This window comes from Genypterus blacodes, unplaced genomic scaffold (genome assembly GCF_046128005.1).
Source record: "Genypterus blacodes isolate CSIRO-AG114 ecotype Tasmania unplaced genomic scaffold, CSIRO-AGI_Gbla_v1 ptg000046l_1, whole genome shotgun sequence".
Lineage (NCBI taxonomy): Eukaryota > Metazoa > Chordata > Actinopteri > Ophidiiformes > Ophidiidae > Genypterus > Genypterus blacodes.
The window spans coordinates 280,994-302,500 of record NW_027466859.1 but is presented as its reverse complement, the minus strand read 5'-3'; the positions used below and the strand labels follow the sequence as shown (position 1 = coordinate 302,500).

Genomic DNA, 21,507 nt, shown 5'->3' with positions numbered 1-21,507 from the left:
GAAAGCATGAGTCAGGTTTTAGTGAGTGTGTGTCTGTGTGTGTATGTGTGTGTGTGATGAGGAGTGTGTTTATGTTTCATGCTTGATCACGGTAACGGTTAAGTCTTTGAAATATCTGACTAGAAAGTGGAGACAAAACTGAAACGATGTAATCTTCTTGAACTATCGAATATCACAAACAAGACGTAATATTGTGATGAACTTTAAAGACGCAATCGCTGATAATTGACACATTTCATGACTTCAATCTTCGACCATTTATTTTGGTGGATGGAACACAAACTAAGTCAGTGATGGACGCTTTACATTCTTGTGTGGTTGTTTCTCACATTTATGGGCCTTCTTTGTCTACGTTGCCTGATTGTATGACTGATAGTTTCACCTGCTACCCCCCTTCTTTAATGGTTATTGCATCCCACGGCAACACCAGTGGGGGACATGATTGAATACATACAGAGCAACAATGAAACAAGCCATAAATGCCATGGTAATGACAGAAAACACTGTTATGTCTTTTTGTGGCTGGGTGATGTTATTCATGATTGTTATTATTGATTTGATCTCATTCAGGAAGTTGCAAAGTCATTGCGTCAATTTCCTACCCTTTACTTCCTGGCAGTCATCATGGCTGTAGTGTGAGCGCACCATGTTTGCTAGTTTGATTCCCTCCTACTGCTCCTCTGTGTTGTTCGTAGTGACGTGACTGCTGACCGCCTGCATGACACTGAGGTAGTTTGTCTTTCTGACATCCTCCCACTGACACACACACATTAATAATTCTGCTTAAATGTGTACTTTGTCACAGGTTGAGAAATGTTTTGTCTCACCTGTTTAAAGAAAGCATGAAATTATGAAAGTTGAGATGAAAGTTAACAAGAAAGATCAGACGTCATGATAGTTACACACACGCACAATCAAGATCATACACATGCACCGTCAAGCTTACACACATGCACCATCACACACAACATCAGACTCACACACATGCACCATCAAGCTCACACCCACGCACCATCATCTCACACACATGCATCATATTAAAAAAAAAAGGAAGCTAGTTTGATTTCACTGTTTGACATCTTAGCTTCTGATTGTCACAAGGAGTCTTTAATTTAAAAGAACGTGAAATCTCTTCCATTTTGCTGTTAATAAAATACATTGTGGTGTGATTGAACTGATTTGAGTTATTCCTTTTATAATGCCAAGGCTAAAGAGAGCCAAGTTGGCCACTAGTATCAGTGTGGATCTGTGTAAGCTGCTAGCTTACATGTGCAGCTTTAGATTTGCTGCCAACAATCACCTACATGGACACAGTAAATGAGCTGGAGCGTGATTTAAGTGCTAAACCGTCCACACGCTATAAATCTGTACTGGCTCACAAACATTTTATCGACACATCTACCTGTCTGTCCCTCTGACAATCCAATATTGAGTGTGTGTGATGGTGCAGTGATTCATATCTTACCTTGAATACCTTGATAAAGGGAGCAAAGAGGGCAAAACGTTGTCTTCCTTGCCTTCTTTTCCAATCAGATTTTCCCCAAATTCATTCCTAACATTCTTGCAGTCATGGAGGAACATTAACATGAAGCGTCTAATACATTAAATAACGCGTGGGAGTGCAAAACAACAACAATCATGATGATACAAGTCAAGTGAAAGATCCACACACATTATGCACATTATCACCACTGCTTAGTTATTTAGATTGACACCAACTTATTACTGAGAACATGATTAATGCACACGTACACACTAATGGATAAACCTATGGCTAAATGTATACAACACACACACACACAAACACACACAGATGGTTGTAGCTTGCCCTCCTGTCTCGCTGTGACTACGGCTGGCAAATTAAACAGCTATCAGTCGAGGTCATTTGTAAGCCTGTCTGACACCTGAGCAGCTCCTGGGAGAAGCCGGAAGATGAATGAAGCGCTCAACAAGTATGAAGTCAACAGGTGAAGATGAAGTGTCTTTAATGAGGCTATTTGCTTAATGCTTCATGTCTGTGTGCCCTGTTTCTCTCTCTTTCCTCAGTAAACAAAGTGAGACAAAGAGCGTGTTCCTTTCCTGTATATCATTAAATATACAAATCAAATAAGCAAATACAAATAAATCTTAGCATTAGTAATATTTCAACTTATATTTACATTAAATATTGTAAAAGGGAAGGCTGTGATTGGCTGTAATGTTGTCATGGCAGCAGATTTTTGTGATTTTTGGCAGATTTTTGGCTGTATTTGACCCAATTCCAAAATTATGACAGACACAGGAATCCCATTAAACCTAGCAAATAACATTACATCATGTGTATTACTGTATATTGTATATTGTTTATTGTCATTGTAATCATTGTTAATGTAATATTGATCTGTATTGATTAAAGGTACAGCTACACTATGAACATGACTGATCTGAATCCATTGTAATTCCTCTTCTTTAGTTTACTTCAATTTCAAATTTCAATCTTGTTTTCAGATTCAATTGGAATTCCTGAATTGGGAATTTCTGAGGCATTCTCAATTCAATTCGGAATGCTGCACAACCCTGCTTCACCCTCATTTCAGAGCTCTCTCACTGAATCACACTGAAGATGGATATGGATGAAACTGTCATCATCACACACACACACACACACATACACACATGCGCGATTGAGTGTTCCCTCATTTCCCCCTAATGATGCTGCTATGAGGAGGGAGCAATTTTAAGTCTGTTGCTTTTACAGGACATTAGCATTAATGTGTTCTGATGATGATACAGAAGCCAAATGTCAATGGTGGAGCCATGCTTGGCCCAACGACTGAGGCAGGGGATCACTTTTACGAGAGGAAACCAATTAAGTGTGACCTGCTGATCTTTGGCTGCTCCCATGTGATCACCCAGACCTGCTGCTAAATGATAAATGGGGCAAAGAGATTCATTCTATAATAGCACAGACATCATTTAGTCCTTCAAACATCAGCTTTCACACATCGCACTACCTTTGTTAGAGTGAAAGACTGACAAACTGTGGAGGAGCACGGAAAAGACGGTAGCTCACCAAACAGGACGTGCTGTATGGTATGTATGTGTGTGTGTGTGTGTGTGTGTGTGTGTGTGCGCGCGCTCGTGTGTGTGTGTGTGTGTGTGTGTGAGATTGGGTTACAGAGGGAATGTGAGGCTGTGGGTGGACAGTGACAGACCTTAAAGAACAGACACACACACACACAGAGAGACTGAAAGAGAGCGAGCAAGACAGAGAGAGAGAGAATAGAACCGTTTCCTTCCGTAGTGATGAACTTTTATACCTCTCATCTTTGTTCGTGTTGTTTATTTTGAGAGTAACTTTGCTTAACTAATCACCCTAAGCTTACTGATCAATGCAGTGAAAGCCCCCCAAAAAATGTACACGTCCTACAAAAACATCCTATCTTTTATCGGAAAAGGCTGCAAACAGTTGAAACAAATCACTGATTACAAGTGACGCTGAACTTCTCAGTCGCCGTCTCCCAGAGCATGAGTGGATAAAAGCGTCTCCCTCGTCAGCCTGCAGGCACAAACACACAGCACAGCACATCAAGCTGACGGGGCCCCCGTCTCCAAACGGAGTGTTTGAGGAGGAGGAGCTCCTCAGCAGGCTGTGGGCTCTACGCATGCAGGCTGAGGAACTGAGCCTCCTGCTGTTTCCATGATGGAATCAAAGCCGGCAGTGGAGCATGCGGCCAACGTGGGCGAGTCCGACGCTCAGGCCATCAAACCCCAAAGGCCTCATCATTGATCTCCCAGTCCTCCTGCCTCTTCCCCTCCTCCATCCGCTTTTCTTCTTCTTCTTCTTCTTCCCTGCTCTCTCCTTTCCGTTGTCTTCTCACCTCCAGCCTATTGTTTCTGCTCTTCCCCTCCCCCCTCCCTCCAGTGGACTCTCCTCTCTCTGCTCTTCTCCTCTTGTCTTCTCCATTGGAGCTCTTCTATTCTTACTCATGTAGGACTCTCTCCTCTCCTCTCCTCTCCTCTCCTCTCCTCACCCATCTCCCATTCATTTTTACCTTTTTATCCCTCTAATTTGCCTTCTCCTTTTCCCTCAATCCCACCTCCCTTCTCCTGTTACCCCCCCCCCCCGCTTCTCTCCCTTGTCTCCTTGTCTCTTATCTGCAGGCCTTTCACTCCTCTCTCACTTCTCTGCCACAGTGTGCAAACATTTTTGCGTGTGTGGGCGAGACAAGAGAAAAACAGGCGACATTATGTGAAGACGTCCCCACAGCCAAACCGTTTCCTCCTCTGAGTCTGTGGAGGCGGACAAGTAAAATTCCTGAAAATGTGAAACATTCAGTTGAGGCTTATTAATGCCAAAGCCTTTGAAACGCTTTCAGTGTTCTGAGGAAACTTTGTGACTTTTCACACAAACAGTCTAAACAGTATGAATGGCCTGCAGCCTCATCACATGATGCATCGTGATTATTCAAATGCTGTTGTTACTGAATGTATTGAGGAACACAAGTGACAATGAAGAACATTTGCTTTTGTTCACTCGACTCTACGGCCTCAAATACTAAAGGAATCAAACGATATGATACTTATATTAGACTAATCCTTTTTTTTAATAAATTACTATTTTATGTATTTTTCACTGAAAATATGATCTTACATAGATAATTTGCAGCATAAAATAAATAAGATTGTGTTGTTGTTGAGTGTGTAAGGAGATCTGTGAGTTTGAATAGCAGCATCTTTAGTTTGATGTTGACGACAGATCACAGATCTTTATTCATAAGCCACTATTTTGTGACAATTATTCATTACATTACATTACATTACGATCATTTGGCAGACGCTTTTATCCAAAGCGACTTACGTTAGCGTTACCACCCTTCGCAGAGGGGGGAGCAATTGAGGGTTCGGTGCCTTGCTCAGGGGCACCTCGGCAGGGACTCGAACTGGCAACCCCCCAGTTCCCAAGCGGAAGCTCTACCCACTGAGCTACTGCCTCAATGGAAAGGACAGAGAGAGAGAGAGAGAGAGAGAGAGAGATGCTACCATAGAGAACAGTAAAGCACACTTGACTATGTTTTGATGTCAAAGATTAAAACATATTTCACTCTGTATTTAACTATTTGTAATGATTCAACAACATAGCAAACATTTTCCCACCATTTGGTCAATTTCTTTAAAAGTAACTCACCAACATGAATGAATGGAGAGAAAAAACACACTTACAACATATTCATGATAGACTAAGACTATATAAATTTTGGTCCTAATCCAGATTAGATTACAAAATCATCTGTTTCCTGTGACAAAAAAGCAATAAAACCCCTTTATTCTCATCCTTCTTGGGGCAGCATGGTGGTGCTGTGATAACACTTTACCGAATATGTTCTCCCTCAACTGTGTTGTGGTGTCTTTGATATAAATAAATGATGATAATGTTGTCTTCTCTGTTGGGGGGGTGGGGTTTGTCCCTCGAGTCAGTTGTTAGTCTCAGCATTGCTCACAAACACAACAGTCTACACCCACTTGTGGTTACCTTCATTTCTAAATTTTGTCAATATGGAGGTTTAAAGGTGTTTAGAAAGATGCAGATGCTGCATCAGTGGGGCTGCAGCCGTAGTTCCACAGTGGAACGGTCGGTGTGATGTCATAGAAGTCAGACCACAGCAGCAGAGGAGGAGGTGATGGGGAGGATGACTGTACACTTACTGCTATGACACTTTACTCTGGAACCTTCCAGGTTCATGGTGGCAGGGTGGGAGGCTCTGCTGTCTGCATGAAGACACACACACACACACCACCCACATCACCACAACTACAGTATATTATACTTAAGGACTGCATTACTGAATTATCATATCTTTGTTCGGGTCTCATTTGCGGTGCGTAAGCGTCTATAGAGCGCAACTTCACCAGCAGAGACCACAGCAACTTTTCATGGGACTTTCCGGCTGCTAGCAGAGCGTGATCTGTCGTTCGTGAACAAACCGGCTCGAAGAGCCAGCTCTTTTAGGTGAAGGATGGGGGCTGGCTCCTGTCCGCGAGCTGTATTATTTTTCTGCAACTTAATACAAGACAGAATGATAGAATGGTCTTCTCCGTGCCATGAATGTAAGTCGCTTTGGATAAAAGCGTCTGCCAAATGATCGTAATGTAATGTAATGTAATGAATACGGTGAAGACTGGACATTTAAACTGATGTTGTGCCGTTCAACTAATTCACGTGAAAACAGACAAGGATGAAAACATCAAGCAGGGAAGGTCAGGGCGTGCTGAAGGTCTACTACAGATAAAGAGCAGGACAGAGAAAAGCAGAGAGGAGTGACAGCTGGAAAAAAGCAGCATTTGGATGCATTGTGACAACATGAAGGCAGAATGCCAGATTTGCAGAATTAAGCCGTCATGCTAAGCAGAACATGACATGAGAACTTTGCCTCCAACAGTTCAATTGGAAGAAAAAGGCGGACTAGCGTGCCTGCTACTGTCAGTGCTTCTACAACTGTTGGGATTTAGAAGCTCCTCCCAGGCTCCCAATCCAGTGTATGTTCTTCCAAACAGAAAAGCACTCCAAAACAGTATGACAAAACACGTGCCTCACTGCAAGACGATCCAAAACTATTTTAATACCTCGTGAAAATAGTACCACACTCACCGTCATCTCACTAACATCAGAACAGACTGAATGCATGCAAAGTACAGATGATATGGGAACTGCAGGGAATTCCCTGAATTACAGGGAATGTGAAGAGAAATTGCGACAGTGATATGTGGACAAACAGAAAATGTGAACTAGTATAAGTAAAATAAGTAATAACATTGTTTTGTTTCAATGAGATTAATATGTGAATTCATTAGTGTGAGCTTGAATTGAATTGAAGTGCATTTTGATACAAAATGTGAGTGTTTGATATCAACATTTTGTAAATGTTCACACAATCAGCTGGTTTGGGTGGAGAATCAGCCATGTGGATAAATGTTACTAATAATGTAAAACATAAGTAGCTCTCAGACACTTTTATTTTGTCAAAGTAGCTCTAAGAGGCAAAAAAAAGGTGGGACCTCTGCTCTAAAGTCTCTAATCTTTACTTGTCAAGCTATTGAATACTGCACCACTTGGTCTGTCCCTTATCTAAACTATCTTGTGTTATGTGACAATGTTCACAACAATGTCTTTGTGTATGTGTGCGTATGTATGTGTGCTTGCGTGCGTGTGTACCTCTAGTGTGCCGATGATGAAAAGAAGGTGTTTAATTCCGATGTTGGTGTGAATAATGTTGCTCAGTGTTCTTATTTGGTTCTCGCTGATGTCATGAGTCTCTGGGTGAACTCGGCTCTGCTGCTGTGTCGCTGTGTGAGACAGGCTTGTCTCTGTCCCACACACAGTTCCTGTCTTCTCTGTCTGCACTGGAACCATATCAGAGTGTTTTCCACTGCTTTCATGTCTCACACAGGCAGGACATGAAAGCAACAAAGCTGCTTTAAAGACACAAGTATGGATTTACTGTAAGAGAGTGAAGTTTAAAGAAAAAGAGTTTAAAAGTCAGTTTAAAAAGGCCTCAGTGTTTCAGAAAGACCACCAGAGTGAAGCTACTCAAGTACTGAGCCTCACTGTGAGTACAGGCTGAGGTACAGCGGGCTCTCTTTCTTTTTTTTCTGCTAAAGTGATTGCTGAGACAGACTGTTCCATAATGTTAAGTCCAGTCAGTTTTATCGCTATAGCCCAATGGTACATAGAATGTCTCAACATCAGGAAAAATGGAAAGGAAAATATGATGGATTTATGTTTTCCTTATACACTCAAAAGCTCTACAAGTAGTTGAAAAGTTTTGTGTCCATCCTTCTTGTTTGGGGCCCCCTGGTGGCTGTGGGCTCCTATGTAGCCTCTTAGTCTTTGGTCATCCGTAACCAACAACCCATCACACACTCACACACACACAGAGAGAGAAAGAGAGCTCAGTGTGTGGGTCATTAATCAAACTGACATTTGTTTTCTCTAAACAATAAAAAACAGTCTTATCTATCATATCAGCTCCTTGCAAATCAAACGAACCTTGGTGCAGGATGTGTGAAAGTTAAAAGTTAAAAGTATAGAAATATTGGTAAAGAAGGATTAAACTTTTTCCAAAATATCTATATTGTTCTTACACCGACATCAAATGTGTATGTGTATATAAAATGAAATTATACAAATGGAGCGTGTGTTTTTGCAAATTTACTCTTCATTTGCAACCCTGACTGTGACTTACACATACAACCTTCATTTATAAAAGTAAGATGCAGTAATACGATGACGTCATAACTAAAGACTAAAGAGCTTCAATCAGCAAATTACTGTGCTACAAAGATTGTGTGTGTGAGCTCTTTTAAGGGTCCCACTGTTACACAGTGTGACCCCACACTGAGCCCACCTCCTGCTCCACACTGTCAGTGAAATTAACTAGGGACCAACGGCACATACACACACACACACACACAAGCAGCACAGTGGCATGTGTTAAATGAATGGAGTTGTTATTGACAGTGATTATTGAGTGGTGTGTTGATTAATGTGCAGGGTGTGTGTGAACGTGACACTGTGAGGCTGGTTAAGAGGAGCAGCAGTTCAGTGTTGCATTAGTCACAGCTGATTTTAGATGTAAAGACACGAGTCTGGCACAGCACAATGATGACATCGCCCTTCTTTCACTTTCACTGGTTTTAGTATTTCGGCAGCAGCCGCGGTGAAACATCGAAACAGATAAAAGATAAAACAATAAAATACACGAATAAGGAACAAATGATGAAAGAAGTACATTCAAAAATATTTAGCGTCAGACATTCTTCAACATTAAGGTTGTTTAAAGCTTCTAAGGCCAGAGGTCAGAGGTCATAACTGAGCACATGGGTCAGTGTCCTTTAGTTTGATGGTGATAGTGACTCTGACCTTTGCTGTTTTCAAATGTAAACACAAGGCTGAACTTGAGTGTAAAGCTACACGCACACACGCACACACAAACATCTTGCACACTGTTACCCACAATGCACTAAGGAAATAGGGACCAACACATACAATAGATATCAGACATAAAAACTGACATCATCACACCTCACACAGCTCGTTAAACTTTAGTAATAAATCTACTTACAACACGTGGGTGGTTTTCGGACTGCAACACACACAAACACACACACACACACACACACACAGGGCGGAAAGTTTCTTCCATCAAAGCTCCCCGGCAGTCGCTGTTTTTGTCTGTCAACTTTCTCCACCCACGGAGGGACTTTATGACATCAAACACGCCAGACAGCCAGTGAGAGTGTGTGAGAGTGTGTGTGTGTGTGTGTGTGTGTGTGTGGCACAATTACTACAGTTCTTCAGAGTCCACAGGAGGGCGCAGGCTTCTATGCAGACATCATATCATATCAGCATTCTTATCTTCATTATCATCACGATTTTAAGGGATCCTATTTTTTAATTCATTCCCAATTCTCATTTATTATCTTCATCTCATCTCTGAGTTATAAATAACTACATGTGTCTATCAATAACTCCCCGCAACTAAAGCTGTTTCCTTTCCTACACCTCAGTCAAATCACACTGAGTAACATTTCCGACCGAACGCACTTGGATGTGATTATGGCCCCGCCTCCTCACTCTGATCGGTTCAATTTGCACTTTTCCGACGCTCTTATTCCGGAATCATAACCATAAATGGAGCCTGGGGGGAGTTTCTAAACTTGCCGGATTCAACCTTTTATGGGTTAACAAGCTCGACCGGAATTCCACTTTTTGATGTCTGAGCGCGACTAGATAGAGGAAACACGGGGATAGAATCGGTGTGTGTGTGAAGATGAAGATGTATATGCAAGAATCTGTACGTCCACTCGGGGACAAGTTGCGGACATCACTCTTGTTTGCACTTCATCGCTGAGTGGAAACATGTCCGGTGAGTCTCTCCGACCACAGAGACGCGGATTCACCCCTCTTGTCAAAAAAAGCTGATTCCTTTTTGGCGACGTCACGGAGCGTCTCAGCCAATCGGGCACCGGCAGCGTCTCTTCCGTCGTCCCTCTCGCGCCCTCCCTCTCCTTATATGGGCAATGACGCAATGGAGGCGCATTCAAAAAGGTTTCCCCCCATATATACACACGCGAGTGGCGGGGCTCCGTTCCCATAACACCGAGTAAGTTAGGCGTGTGTGAGGCAGGAACATGCTGTGGTGAGAAGCACAGAAGCGTTCAGTCACAGGAGCCATTAAGAAGAAGAAAAGAGGAAGAAGAACTGACAGCGGCGCTTGTTTTTGTTTTTGAAATCAGCGATGACGGCGAAAACTTTGGAGAAAGTCCCGGTGAATCTCGGGGGGTTCCTCCATCCCATACCGGAGGGCGTTTACTCCGTGGATGACATCTCCATGCCGACCTCCGTGGCGATCTTCCCCAACACGGAGCTGGGAGCCCACTACGACCAGCTGACGGGTACGGTGACACTTCCACATACACACAAACACACACACACACACACACACGCAAATCTTGTTTCAAATACAGGTGGGGTGGGGGGGGGGAATAAGTTTGATTGGGATTCAAAAGGTGAAGTCCGCGCGTAAATGGAGCGCAGTCTCACGGGCTCACTCGGTTAATTAATCACCTTTGCGCATCTCTAATGATCGATTTGGGTTGTTCCATCAGATGGCTTGATGGGAGCTGATATGAGCGGAGAGAAGCGCTCCCTGGATCTCTCCTACTCCAGCGGCTTCTCCCAGCCTCCATCCCACCGCAACCAGACCTTCACCTACATGGGGAAGTTCTCCATCGACTCCCAGTACCCGGGTAACTGGAACCCCGAGGGAGTGATCAACATCGTCTCGGCGGGCATCTTCGGCATGGCCCAACCACCGCCTCATCCTCATCCTCCTCCTCCTCCTCCCTCCTCGTCGGCCTCCTCCTCCCCAGGATCAGCTGGCTCTCCTAATCACTTTTCCAGCGGAAATCTGAGTTGCACCATGGCGACTCACAGCCAAGGAGAAATGGACCATCACCACCACCTCTACTCGCCCCCGCCTCCGTACTCTTCCTCGGGCTGCGGGGAGGTCTACCAGGACCCCTCGGCTTTTTTGTCCACCTCCACCTGTCCCATCGGCTCCTATCCGCCGCCCTCCTACTCTTCGCCAAAGCCGCCCGGCTCCTCGGACGCGCCGGGGATTTTCCCCATCATTCCCGATTATCCGGGGTTCTTCCAGCCGGCCTGCCAGCGGGACATGCAGACTGGAGGAATCCCCGATCGGAAACCGTTCGGGCCGTGTTCGCTCGATTCATTCCGCATCCCTCCACCTTTGACCCCTTTGAACACTATCAGAAACTTTACACTGGGGGGTCCGGGTAGCGGTGGCGCCGACGGAGGACCACCGAGGCTCCCCACCGCCTACAGCCCACAGAACCTGCCTCTGAGGCCCATCCTGCGGCCCAGAAAATACCCGAACAGACCGAGCAAGACCCCCATCCACGAGCGGCCCTACCCGTGCCCGGCAGAGGGCTGCGATCGGCGGTTCTCCCGCTCCGACGAACTGACCCGCCACATCCGGATCCACACCGGACACAAGCCGTTCCAGTGTCGGATCTGCATGCGCAACTTCAGCCGGAGCGACCACCTGACCACGCACATCCGGACGCACACGGGGGAGAAGCCGTTCGCTTGCGACTTCTGCGGCCGCAAGTTCGCCCGCAGCGACGAGAGGAAGAGACACACTAAGATCCACCTGAGACAGAAGGAGCGGAAGTCCTCCACCGTGTCCTCGTCGTCCTCGTCCAGCGGTTCCGGTCTGGAGCGATCGTCCGTAGGCATCGGTGCAGCCAACGGGATTTGCTCGTAGTTGTCACTGGGGAAACTTTTTTGGTCTCCACACACTAACCCTTCAAAATAAGATAATCATCAAATAATAATGTGTTGAGCTAAAGACGGTAGCACACGTTTAGTTTCGCAAGAACCGGTACGCCGCCGTGCGCAATTACGCACAGTCCCCTCCGCGAATGGCACCGAATGATAGACTGACTGACACGAATGCACTTTGTCTGTACATCCTTCTGAACATACAAGTGAACGCACCGCATTATAATTATAAGAATATAAACACGTGTTTCTTTGGCTGAAGGGTTAAATGTGAAATAACTGCAATAACATTTTGAAACAGAGGAGGAAAAAAAAGTGTTTTAAGTTATTGAACTGACAAAAGTGTCCATTCTAACATGTTTGTGGATGACGTAATTCCCCCTCCAGTGCCTTGCTCTGTGTCATTTTAGTGCACTGACCGATTCAAGGACGCTTAAAAAAATGTACATTTGTGGTTTAATATGTAAAGTTTACATACATTATATTTTTGTACGCATTCCGTGTCGTGTAACTCAAAGTTGTGGTTGATGTGTAAAACTGTGCGTAAATATGTTGATCTCATGGCTTTGTTGGATTTTTTTTGAGTTGTGATGTGTTTTGACACTTATTAAATGCATAAGGATGATGAAGAGACGAGGTTTGGTTGGTTTGTGGGATCTGAACACACACACACACACACACACACACACACAATGCATGTCGGAAACACTCTGCTGATGCTGGAGCATGAAGTAGATAAATCCACTACGTCGGGTTGTGACTCACAGCTTCACCCACTCACTTTTATTCAGGGTGTCGTATCGTGGTATACCCAAACTTCAAACACTGACAAAGAAATGGAAACATTCCATTTGTGGTTTTGCTCATGTGCACGTATTCATAGGATCAATATTTGCATATTATATTCGCACCAACGACCAGAATAAATTCCTTGTAAGTGAAAGCTTACCTGGCTATAAAGCTCTTCTGATTCTGATTAAAGCCCTTCTGATTCGGATATCAAACTAAACGGAACACAGCCGCCGCTTCTTCGCTATGAACTGATTATTTCCATAGCTTCATTTCCTGTATTCACGTAAACAAAAACACAAAAATCTAAACTAAAATAACGGAAACTGTATTTTTGATTTCCTACAAAATTTGCTCAAATGTTAAATATAACAACATTTTCACATCCTTGTTCTTAAATCATCAAAAGCAATTAAGCTCGCTGTTGTTGTTGAGAAAGTCGGTCAGTCATGTTAAGCTGACTTTATTCATCTGCAGCTGATAAATTCATAGTTAAATATATAACATTTTAAAGCGCATATGCTGTATAACGCACTGCTTTAAGAGGTCAGACTCACTAACTGAATTGATTTGTTTTCTCACCATTTCTCACCTGTTTTCTTCCCTCGAGAGTCACATATTTCTACAACCAGACACGTTATTTCAGAAAATAATGAAGGTGAAGCACTGTTATATTCCCCATAAAGACAAATAAGCATTCGGTTCACACACATCGACATCAGGGAATAGATAAAGTTGCATTGAATTGAAATTGAATTGAAGCAGCATTATTAATATCTGATATTATGATGTAACAGTTTATAGTAGATAATGTGCTTTATCTATGTATGTCTATTAGTATTAGTAGTACCCATATGTAGAACAGAGGACAGGAAATTGACAGGATGTATTATTGTCACTTCACCAAACCAACGCATAGTAACACCTCATCAGCTCTATACGGGAGCTCAGACCAGCCCAGGATCTCCTGACGTAAAGATGAAATTTACATCATATACATTTTTGGAGGATTTTGGGGTCAGATGCTTCCCATAATGTCTAACTAATCTTTGAAATTGTACTTCCCGATGCCAAGCTGACCCCAAGAACAAAGGCGTAAAAGTATGAACAAAAGGCCTTTAGTGTTCAGCCGCTCTGCAGTGTGTGTGTGTGTGTGTGTGTGTGTGTGTGTGTCTGTGTGTGTGTGAACTTATGGTTGATATGCGGCTCTGATTGACTTTAAATTGCTAATGAAAGATAATGGTGTTTAATTGGAGTGAGTAGTGGCCAGTAACCAGAGGAGCTTTGGTGTTGTGCTGCAGTCATTGTGAGATAATACACATATCAGTATACTGACAGTGTACTCGAGCTATTTGACATGAATTACATCACTTACATACAAACTTAGCGTGACCTTGAATTTATACCATATGTGCTCTCCAATATGTACTTATGAATCATATTAAGAGGGTTTGGTCATGAAAAAATGTATTCTGCCCGCTCCACAATCCTGTAGAACAATCGGTGTCATAAAAAGGTATTCATCCAGTGCCTATGTTACCAAAGGAAGAAATGCTGTTAGTTTGTGGTCCAGAATGAGCTCATACCTCCCCCAAGGCTGAACAAGCTCAAACAAAGTGTGTCTTCTTCTAACAAACTGTCTAAAAGTTCAAAAGTCTCTCGGTCACTATTAAACACACACACACACACACACACAAACACACACCTTATCATAAGCCCAACATGTAAAATGATATATGGAATTGAACCAATCCAATAATCCAATTATTTAACAAAAATGAAAAAGAAGTTAACATAAATCAAAAGCTTCTAACGGAAATAATCATAATATAAACAAGTCACTTTTATCCAGTTTTCTTGGAATGCTTGACCACATAAAAGCAAAAATGAACAAAAAGGTCAAAGTTGTGCGGCAGACGCTAAGGATCTTTGTTGTGGTCTGCTTAGACATGAATCCTTGTTATGTCATATTTCATGTCATGACTTGTAAATCTCTTATTTACATTGAATCAGTCGCTGTTTGTCCTGACCTCTTAGCTACAAAGGGCCTTGTTAGGGGAGAGAGAGAGAGAGGCCTTGTCTGTGAGATAGTGGAGGGAGTGTGTGGAATCAGAGAATACAAGATGGATGATTGACAGCTGAGGTAGTGACTCTCCTAGTGGGTCATGGTGGTATTTTTGGGTCTCAAAGGTTTTTCCCAAATCAGGTTCAATCAGTAGGAGGCACTGCAGAGGCATGAATGCACAATAGTGGAATTCAAAGTAAATTCAACAACACACTGCATTTTGCCACCATGTTGTATTATTTCCCACTTTTGCATATTCGACAGCATACGTTTCACAAAAAAATGCAAAGATGATCACAATCGTGTGAGGATGCAGAGAAACAAAAGGAAAAATACATTCACATTCTGTTTCTCTTTGCTTCTTTATTCCCATATTACATACTGTACCTGGACAGTGAAGCGGAGAGCAGTGGAGTGTAAAGGATTACACACGCGCGATTCCGGGGGCTTCCTCCCCATCGTAGAAGACGATTATCATGCAGTACTGGGACATTTACATCTGGCTGGTTGGGTTGGGCTTATTTTCCTTATTGAGTTTGGTGTAAAATGGAAACTCAGCCCTGTTGTACTTCATCCTCTTTTTCTGCTCTCATATACTCATTTCTCATACTCATTATTCTTCAAGAAGTATGGGACGCTTTACTTACTTTCAGAGGGATTGTGTCAGAGATCTATTACCACATCCTGGGTCTTTGTGATCGGTCCAACTCTAAGGCTCTAAGGTTCTGTTGGACTAGCAGGCTGGTTTGTTGAATGCTATAATACATTGTCATCTGTCATTATGCTTTCTTATTTGTCTGTTCCATTTTTGTCTCCTCTTCATGTCTCCATATTACCTTCTACTTATTATCATGTGCTTGTCTCTTGTTGTTTTTCTTTTCTGTTCTGTTCCAGCTGGGTTTTGTTAACATTTCCAAAGATCTAGTTCAATCTCTTTGTCTAAACTACCTAATGTTTATGTTAAAATGGTGTTTAGAATGTGTTTGTCATGTAGATGAATTGGAATTTTGTGAATATAAATAAAAGGAGTTCAAGTTGTGTTTCACAATAACAGTCAACCTCAATACAGGATCATAATAGACGGCGACACACACCTTTAACTTCTAGCTTCAGCACCGATGACAAATAGTAAAAATAGTATAAAATACTACAGGCTACACTTTGTTCATCCTAATGAATAACTTAACTCAAACATGTCGAATTGGCCAAATTATGATGATTTATTATTAAAAAATCATTATTTGGGATAGAGAATTGACTTCTTGTCTCTCTTACAGTTTGAAACAGACTAATGGACACATATACAAACATTGATAACTTGATTAATAATCAAAATAATAAAGCAGATTAATAAATTGGCAGAAAAACAATGACATCACGACTACAGATTAACTGCTTAATCGACACAAAATACCACAAACAAATGCCCCAACTTACAAAAATCACTTGGAAAACACAAGCTTCACACACTTCTACCAGGCTTTGGAACCGTCAAATCAATCAACTAGATGTTCAATAACAAGCTATTATCATGTAGTATTAAGTCAGACATTTGTTTTGGACTGTGACTGATTTGGCGAAGGATAAACTGGAGTCAGTCTGTATCCAACGAGTCTGAGTCAGAGTCAGTCTTCTTCATATGCATCATACAGTCATATAAGGGATTACAATATAAAAGAAAATATGTAAAAATTGACAGCGGACATAATACATCACAAAACACATAAACATATGCATCATACATGAACGAGCACTCTCCTCGGAACATTCAGGAAGGAGGAATCTGTGTCGTTTGGAATAAGTTAGAAAACAAAACAAAAGGGAAACAATATGAGTGTGCACTTTGGAAGGACTGTGTGAGTGAGTGTGTGTGTGTGTGTGATAGAAATGGCACTGTTTATACGTATACATTCAATATTCACTAATAAGGCAGGTACAAGTTCGGTGACAGGCTTTGGTACAGGACGCGTCGTGAACTAGAGGTCCTGTGCAGCAACGTTCCAAAGCCTTCGTGTGTGTGTGTGTGTTTGTGTGTGCTGTGATTGTAACTACGCCCTAAAACATTCAGACAGCTGGCTTTCTTCTGTGTGTGTGAGGAGGCACAAAGCTCCTTCAGCAACAACATCGTATCACAGGAAGATGTATCTCACTGTCTGTCTTCACTATTACAACTATTTTTCTCGGAGACGAAGGCTGAGTCGGGTTTAGGGAAGCGGCTCGGCGACTGGACTGCGTGTGTGTCGACTGGATGAGCTGGACCCCGATGAGTTCCTGGTGATTTGACCTGATAGGGTTTCCCTGTGGGGATGGATGGATTGTAATAGGCAGGTACTCAGACAGAGACTGGAGGGCCTGGGTAGGACTCCCCGCCGCACCAGAAGTCTGTAGGCTGAGGGATCTCCAGGAGCCACATCTCCTTTTTCTCCTTCTTGTCTCCGCCCTGCTGGTCGTGGCCGCCCGTGTTATCGTCCACTTGCTCGGCCGCAGTCTGCAGGGCCTTGTAATAGTGACAGTCCCGCCCGTCGTCCGGGTCGTACGGCGGCGCCAGGATGTCCAGGAAGGCGGCCGGCCCGTCCGCCGCCTCGATCTGGTGGAGGTTGTCCTGCTCCGGCGTGAGCAGGCATGGCCCGCTGGTCTCCGAGTACTCGGCCACTGAGCGGAGCAGCGAGGGCCGCAGGGAGCCGGTCTGCGACGGGTCCAGGGGCGGCTGGAAGCGAGGCGGCGTGGCGCTCACGTTGAGGTTTTCGTCCAGCTTGTCGAAACAGCGGACGCTCACTTTGCCGTAGAGAACCTGAACAAAGACAAAGGTGTTATGAAGCCACAGGTTATACAGAAACTGTATTAAATTGTTTGCGGCTCGTTCAAAATCCAGCTGTTGGAATTTAACTGAATTTAAGGGTGGAGAAGCTCGCTGCCACCATTTTGACTTCCAACCACCGCGTGCTTCAGACTAAGACCTGGACCCTGTCAGACCTTATCCAAAATGAGCCTAACTGCATAATTTCCGCTTCACACTGGTGGGAGGTTATAAATGTTGACCCCTGACCAAGATCTGAGTCAATATGGGGGTCTGGGTTCAATTGTACTTATTGATATTACATGAAGCTAAGTCTGCATCATTACCTCAAATGTAACCTGGTCCTCCCCCTCCCCCCTACATGGTAGAGGGGGGAGGGGAGCCTAAACCCCAGGAGACTCCCTGGTGTGTGTAATGTGCTGATGTATAAATAAAGATACCTATTCTGATAGCTTGTTTGGCATTAAATGTCACACCGAGCACAAAAGACTAAATGCTTCCCAATCCCAGCACACATAAGAGTGTGTCTGTACCTGACTGACACACACATCCCCACTACCAAACCAGCTGAAGTGTCAGTGTGAGGATGTCACACACTGCACAGATGTGATGTACTTCAACTAATCCCCCATTGAGCATTATTGATGTGTAGAGCCAGTCATGGGGGGGGAGGATCGGGGAGATGTCATATATCTATCTTTCCCAATATCTAAGAAACAGAACAACACAAATCAAGTTATGTAACATCAAATTGAAGCTCTGGAGCCTTTTAAAGATCTCTTCCTAACATTATCTCAGCCTCCTCCATCTTTCACTCCAACACTGAGCATGAACCAATGATGCTAAGTGGAGCTGTGGGGGTGGACGCAGGGGTGGTCGAGCCTCTTCTTGCACCCTGAGGTGTTGGCCAAGCCTATAACACCGTACACCCTCGGGCTCTGCACCCCTGGAGACCCTCTATCACTATACTGGGCTTATTGTTTGATGTGATAAATCTGAATTAAGTCCAAAATAAACTGATTACACATTTAACTACAAACATGATGGATATATTAGTAACTGATTCTAAGTTCTGGACGTTAGCCTGCATGCATTTACGTGAAGCATCTGAGTGAAAACATGTAAAAGACCTTAAGCATCCCGTTCATGCCAGGGTGGTCGTGCAGCGGTATGGAGGCGCCGGCGGTCAGGAGGAAGACCCCCATGCTGAACACCTCCGTCTCGATTATGTGCATGTAGCTGACCGGGGGCCCCGCCGCCTCACTGCCCGTGTTCCGGGGAGCGATTTTGAGGTCGGCTGCCCTCACCGCGGTCACTAAGCCGAGGAGTTCACTCTGATTTTCGAGTCTGTATTCCCCACCAGCCGCAGTCTTCAGGCCTTTAAAGGCGACGTGGGCTTGCCTGGCGATCTTCTGGATCAGGGGAGTTTTGTTGTCCCACGGCATTTTGGTTGCGGAGGAAAAAAAAAAGACGGTTATCGGTATGTTCCTGGCACCGTTCCGACGCAATTAAAAAGCCTATAGAAAGGTCCCGCCGCTCCTTCTGTCTCATCAAAGGTTCTCCAGAGCTGGAAGGTCCACTTTAACACACAGCAGATATGCGTTTACGACAAAGAGGCTACAGACTCCATTGTTATTGTGGTTAAAATCAGCTCCGGACAAGAGGTTCCCAACAGTCATTTTCCTCTTTTGCACGTCTGCGTCCACGCGCACTGCGCCTGCGCTGAGCACGCAAAGCACCATGGGAAATTGAGTGTTGTAAGTAGACAAATCCAACGCTAATAAACAAGCACATCGAAACGAAATATTTAACTTTCAAGTCATATAGGACACATCTGACTTTAATCTTTTATTACGAAAGTTAATGCTGACATAAACGAATGAATAAAACATAAAAGCTCGTTCTGTGTTTCAATGAGACTACATTTCCCAGAATACATTAGGGCGGCTTAGCGTTGGAGAGGGGAAGGCCATGAAGGCCATTGACCTCCGCTCCCCTCCCCCCGTCCCTATTACATCCTCCATCAGTCCATGTGAATTCACGACGTTTTACTCTCCCTGTCAGGAAAAGCAGAAGTACCGCCAGTGACACCTCAGCCATACCTGATATCTCTCTATAGCTCTTTTAATTCTCCATCATCCTTTCATTTCATCCAAATAATCTATCATAAACCCTCAAAGTTGTTTGAATCAGAACCTAATTTACGTCCATACACTCTGAAAATTGGAATGTAATATAACTTTGTATTAACCATGTTAACATTGCACTATGTAAAGACCTCTTTGTTGTGTAGGTTCACAATATAAAATAGATATGAAGATACCAACAGTAATGGAACCCTTCCTTTTGATATATTCTAAAATGACATTCATATAGCTCATCATTCTCTTTTGATGAGGTAATAACAAGGCTGCTCTGTCTTAAGGAGGGCTAAGGCAGACATTTAGGACTCTTATCTTTAATTGAAAATGAATCAATGTAATTAATGAAGTTTATGAAGTTCCAGTGTTTCTTTTGAAGGCACATTTATACCACAGCACTTTCACAGGACATTCACTCGTCCATGAAACAGTTCAAGGCTGGAAAGTGTCTTCTACAGTCATGAGCTTCCAGGTGCCATTTATGGACAGAAAGCCACGAGTGATGGCGTGTGTCTGTTTTTGGTGTGAAACGGTTTTGTTGCTCTGAATTCTTGGCGAATCAAATCTCTCCATATTTTAAAAAAACAAAAGATTTTAATGAATTCATCACATTGTTGGCCTATCAAACCATAGCTCAGCCTTCCGCCTGTTGCTGCCTTATAGAGCGGGAGGAAGTGAGGATGGAAGCCACTGACAAAACCCGGGGCTGACTCACCAGCATCACAAACACACTCAAAGACGGGGCTGAGTCATAGCAGCATCACAAACACTTTCTGAGCCAATGTGCTTTATTCATCATATATGTGCGTGTTTGTTTGTGCACGTTGGGTTTAGGTTTGAGTGCCTTTCCTCTATTTTTTTGCAGAATTCCATTCATTTGTGTGTGTTGCATTATGTATGATGCATGATGAGGTAAGGAGACACAAAGATGAAAAGTGCCCTCTAGAAATAATGAGGCCTACTAATTACATTCACACGCAAACACACAAAGTTGTATGGTTGAGGTAGATGTGTCATTGCTGAAGAAGATGAGACCATGTTGCTTAGAGACCTCCTGTGGTAAACAGTTTAATTCCACGGGATCACACAAAAGGTAGCAGCTTATGATCAAATTGTTGTGTTTAATCCTTCATTCTGCTCTGTATTGCATTGCTTAAAATGGAATAACTTCATAATGTGATAATAATTATCATCATATTCACTTACACTCCCTGTCAGAAATAAGACTAAGGTTATTTCTTCACTGGACTGATGTTATGTAATGATAAAGGGGGGAGATGGGAGAACAAATTCTGTCATGTGTTAAAATCTATTTCTGTCATTGCAGTGCATTTATAAATCACTGCACACTGCATAGTAATAAATTGCTTATTTTACTGAGCCATGGAACAGAGCCACACACCTTCTGCTTCTTACACTTTCCTGCCCATGTAAACAAATTCTCCCAGCGATTAATGTTGAAGAAATTAAAAAAATGGAACAAAATTATCTTATTAAAATATATATTTTCTTGGGCAGATGCAAATGCAAATCATACTTTGTCCAACAAGTAACTTTGTGAGGACTGGAGTCTTCTCACTGCATCAGAAATGGTTCATTCCTACCCACCTCCCTCCTGAGCAGACTGGAGATAATGCTTCCAAACTCCTTCACTTGTTCACTAATATCATATCAATTACACATTTGCGATTTTAAAATCATCCATTATATTATGGTCATAAATTGTCTGCATTGCATGAGCATGAGGAGAGTTGAGGAAATGCATGCAGAGGATATACTATAAATCACTTTATAACGGCATTTGATGGATGTATAACAAGTTAGAAATAAAGAGATGAATTGCCATAACGTGCAGTTGAAGCTTTAATGT

At 43.2% G+C, this 21,507-nt stretch overlaps 3 protein-coding genes and 1 long non-coding RNA gene across 4 annotated transcripts in view; 1 reads left to right on the top strand and 3 right to left on the bottom strand.

Moving 5' to 3' along the window:
* The window catches only part of reep3b (receptor accessory protein 3b), a 55,771-nt gene that overhangs the window by 3,002 nt on the left and 31,262 nt on the right, over positions 1-21,507 (bottom strand). The window lies entirely within an intron of this gene.
* Positions 5,020-9,243, bottom strand: LOC143000361 (uncharacterized). Its single transcript, XR_012963614.1, has 3 exons — positions 9,102-9,243; positions 7,193-7,452; positions 5,020-5,748 (listed from the first exon to the last, which is right to left on the bottom strand). It is a non-coding gene; the product is annotated as an uncharacterized LOC143000361 (long non-coding RNA).
* Positions 10,091-12,471, top strand: egr2b (early growth response 2b). Its single transcript, XM_076149595.1, has 2 exons — positions 10,091-10,434; positions 10,648-12,471. Exons 1-2 carry the CDS (start codon positions 10,278-10,280, stop codon positions 11,826-11,828), a joined length of 1,338 nt encoding a protein of 445 aa, XP_076005710.1. The 5' UTR covers positions 10,091-10,277; the 3' UTR covers positions 11,829-12,471.
* Positions 14,938-19,195, bottom strand: adoa (2-aminoethanethiol (cysteamine) dioxygenase a). Its single transcript, XM_076149661.1, has 2 exons — positions 18,627-19,195; positions 14,938-17,490 (listed from the first exon to the last, which is right to left on the bottom strand). The coding sequence occupies exons 1-2, from the start codon at positions 18,939-18,941 to the stop codon at positions 17,032-17,034; spliced, it is 774 nt and encodes a 257-aa protein (XP_076005776.1). The 5' UTR covers positions 18,942-19,195; the 3' UTR covers positions 14,938-17,031.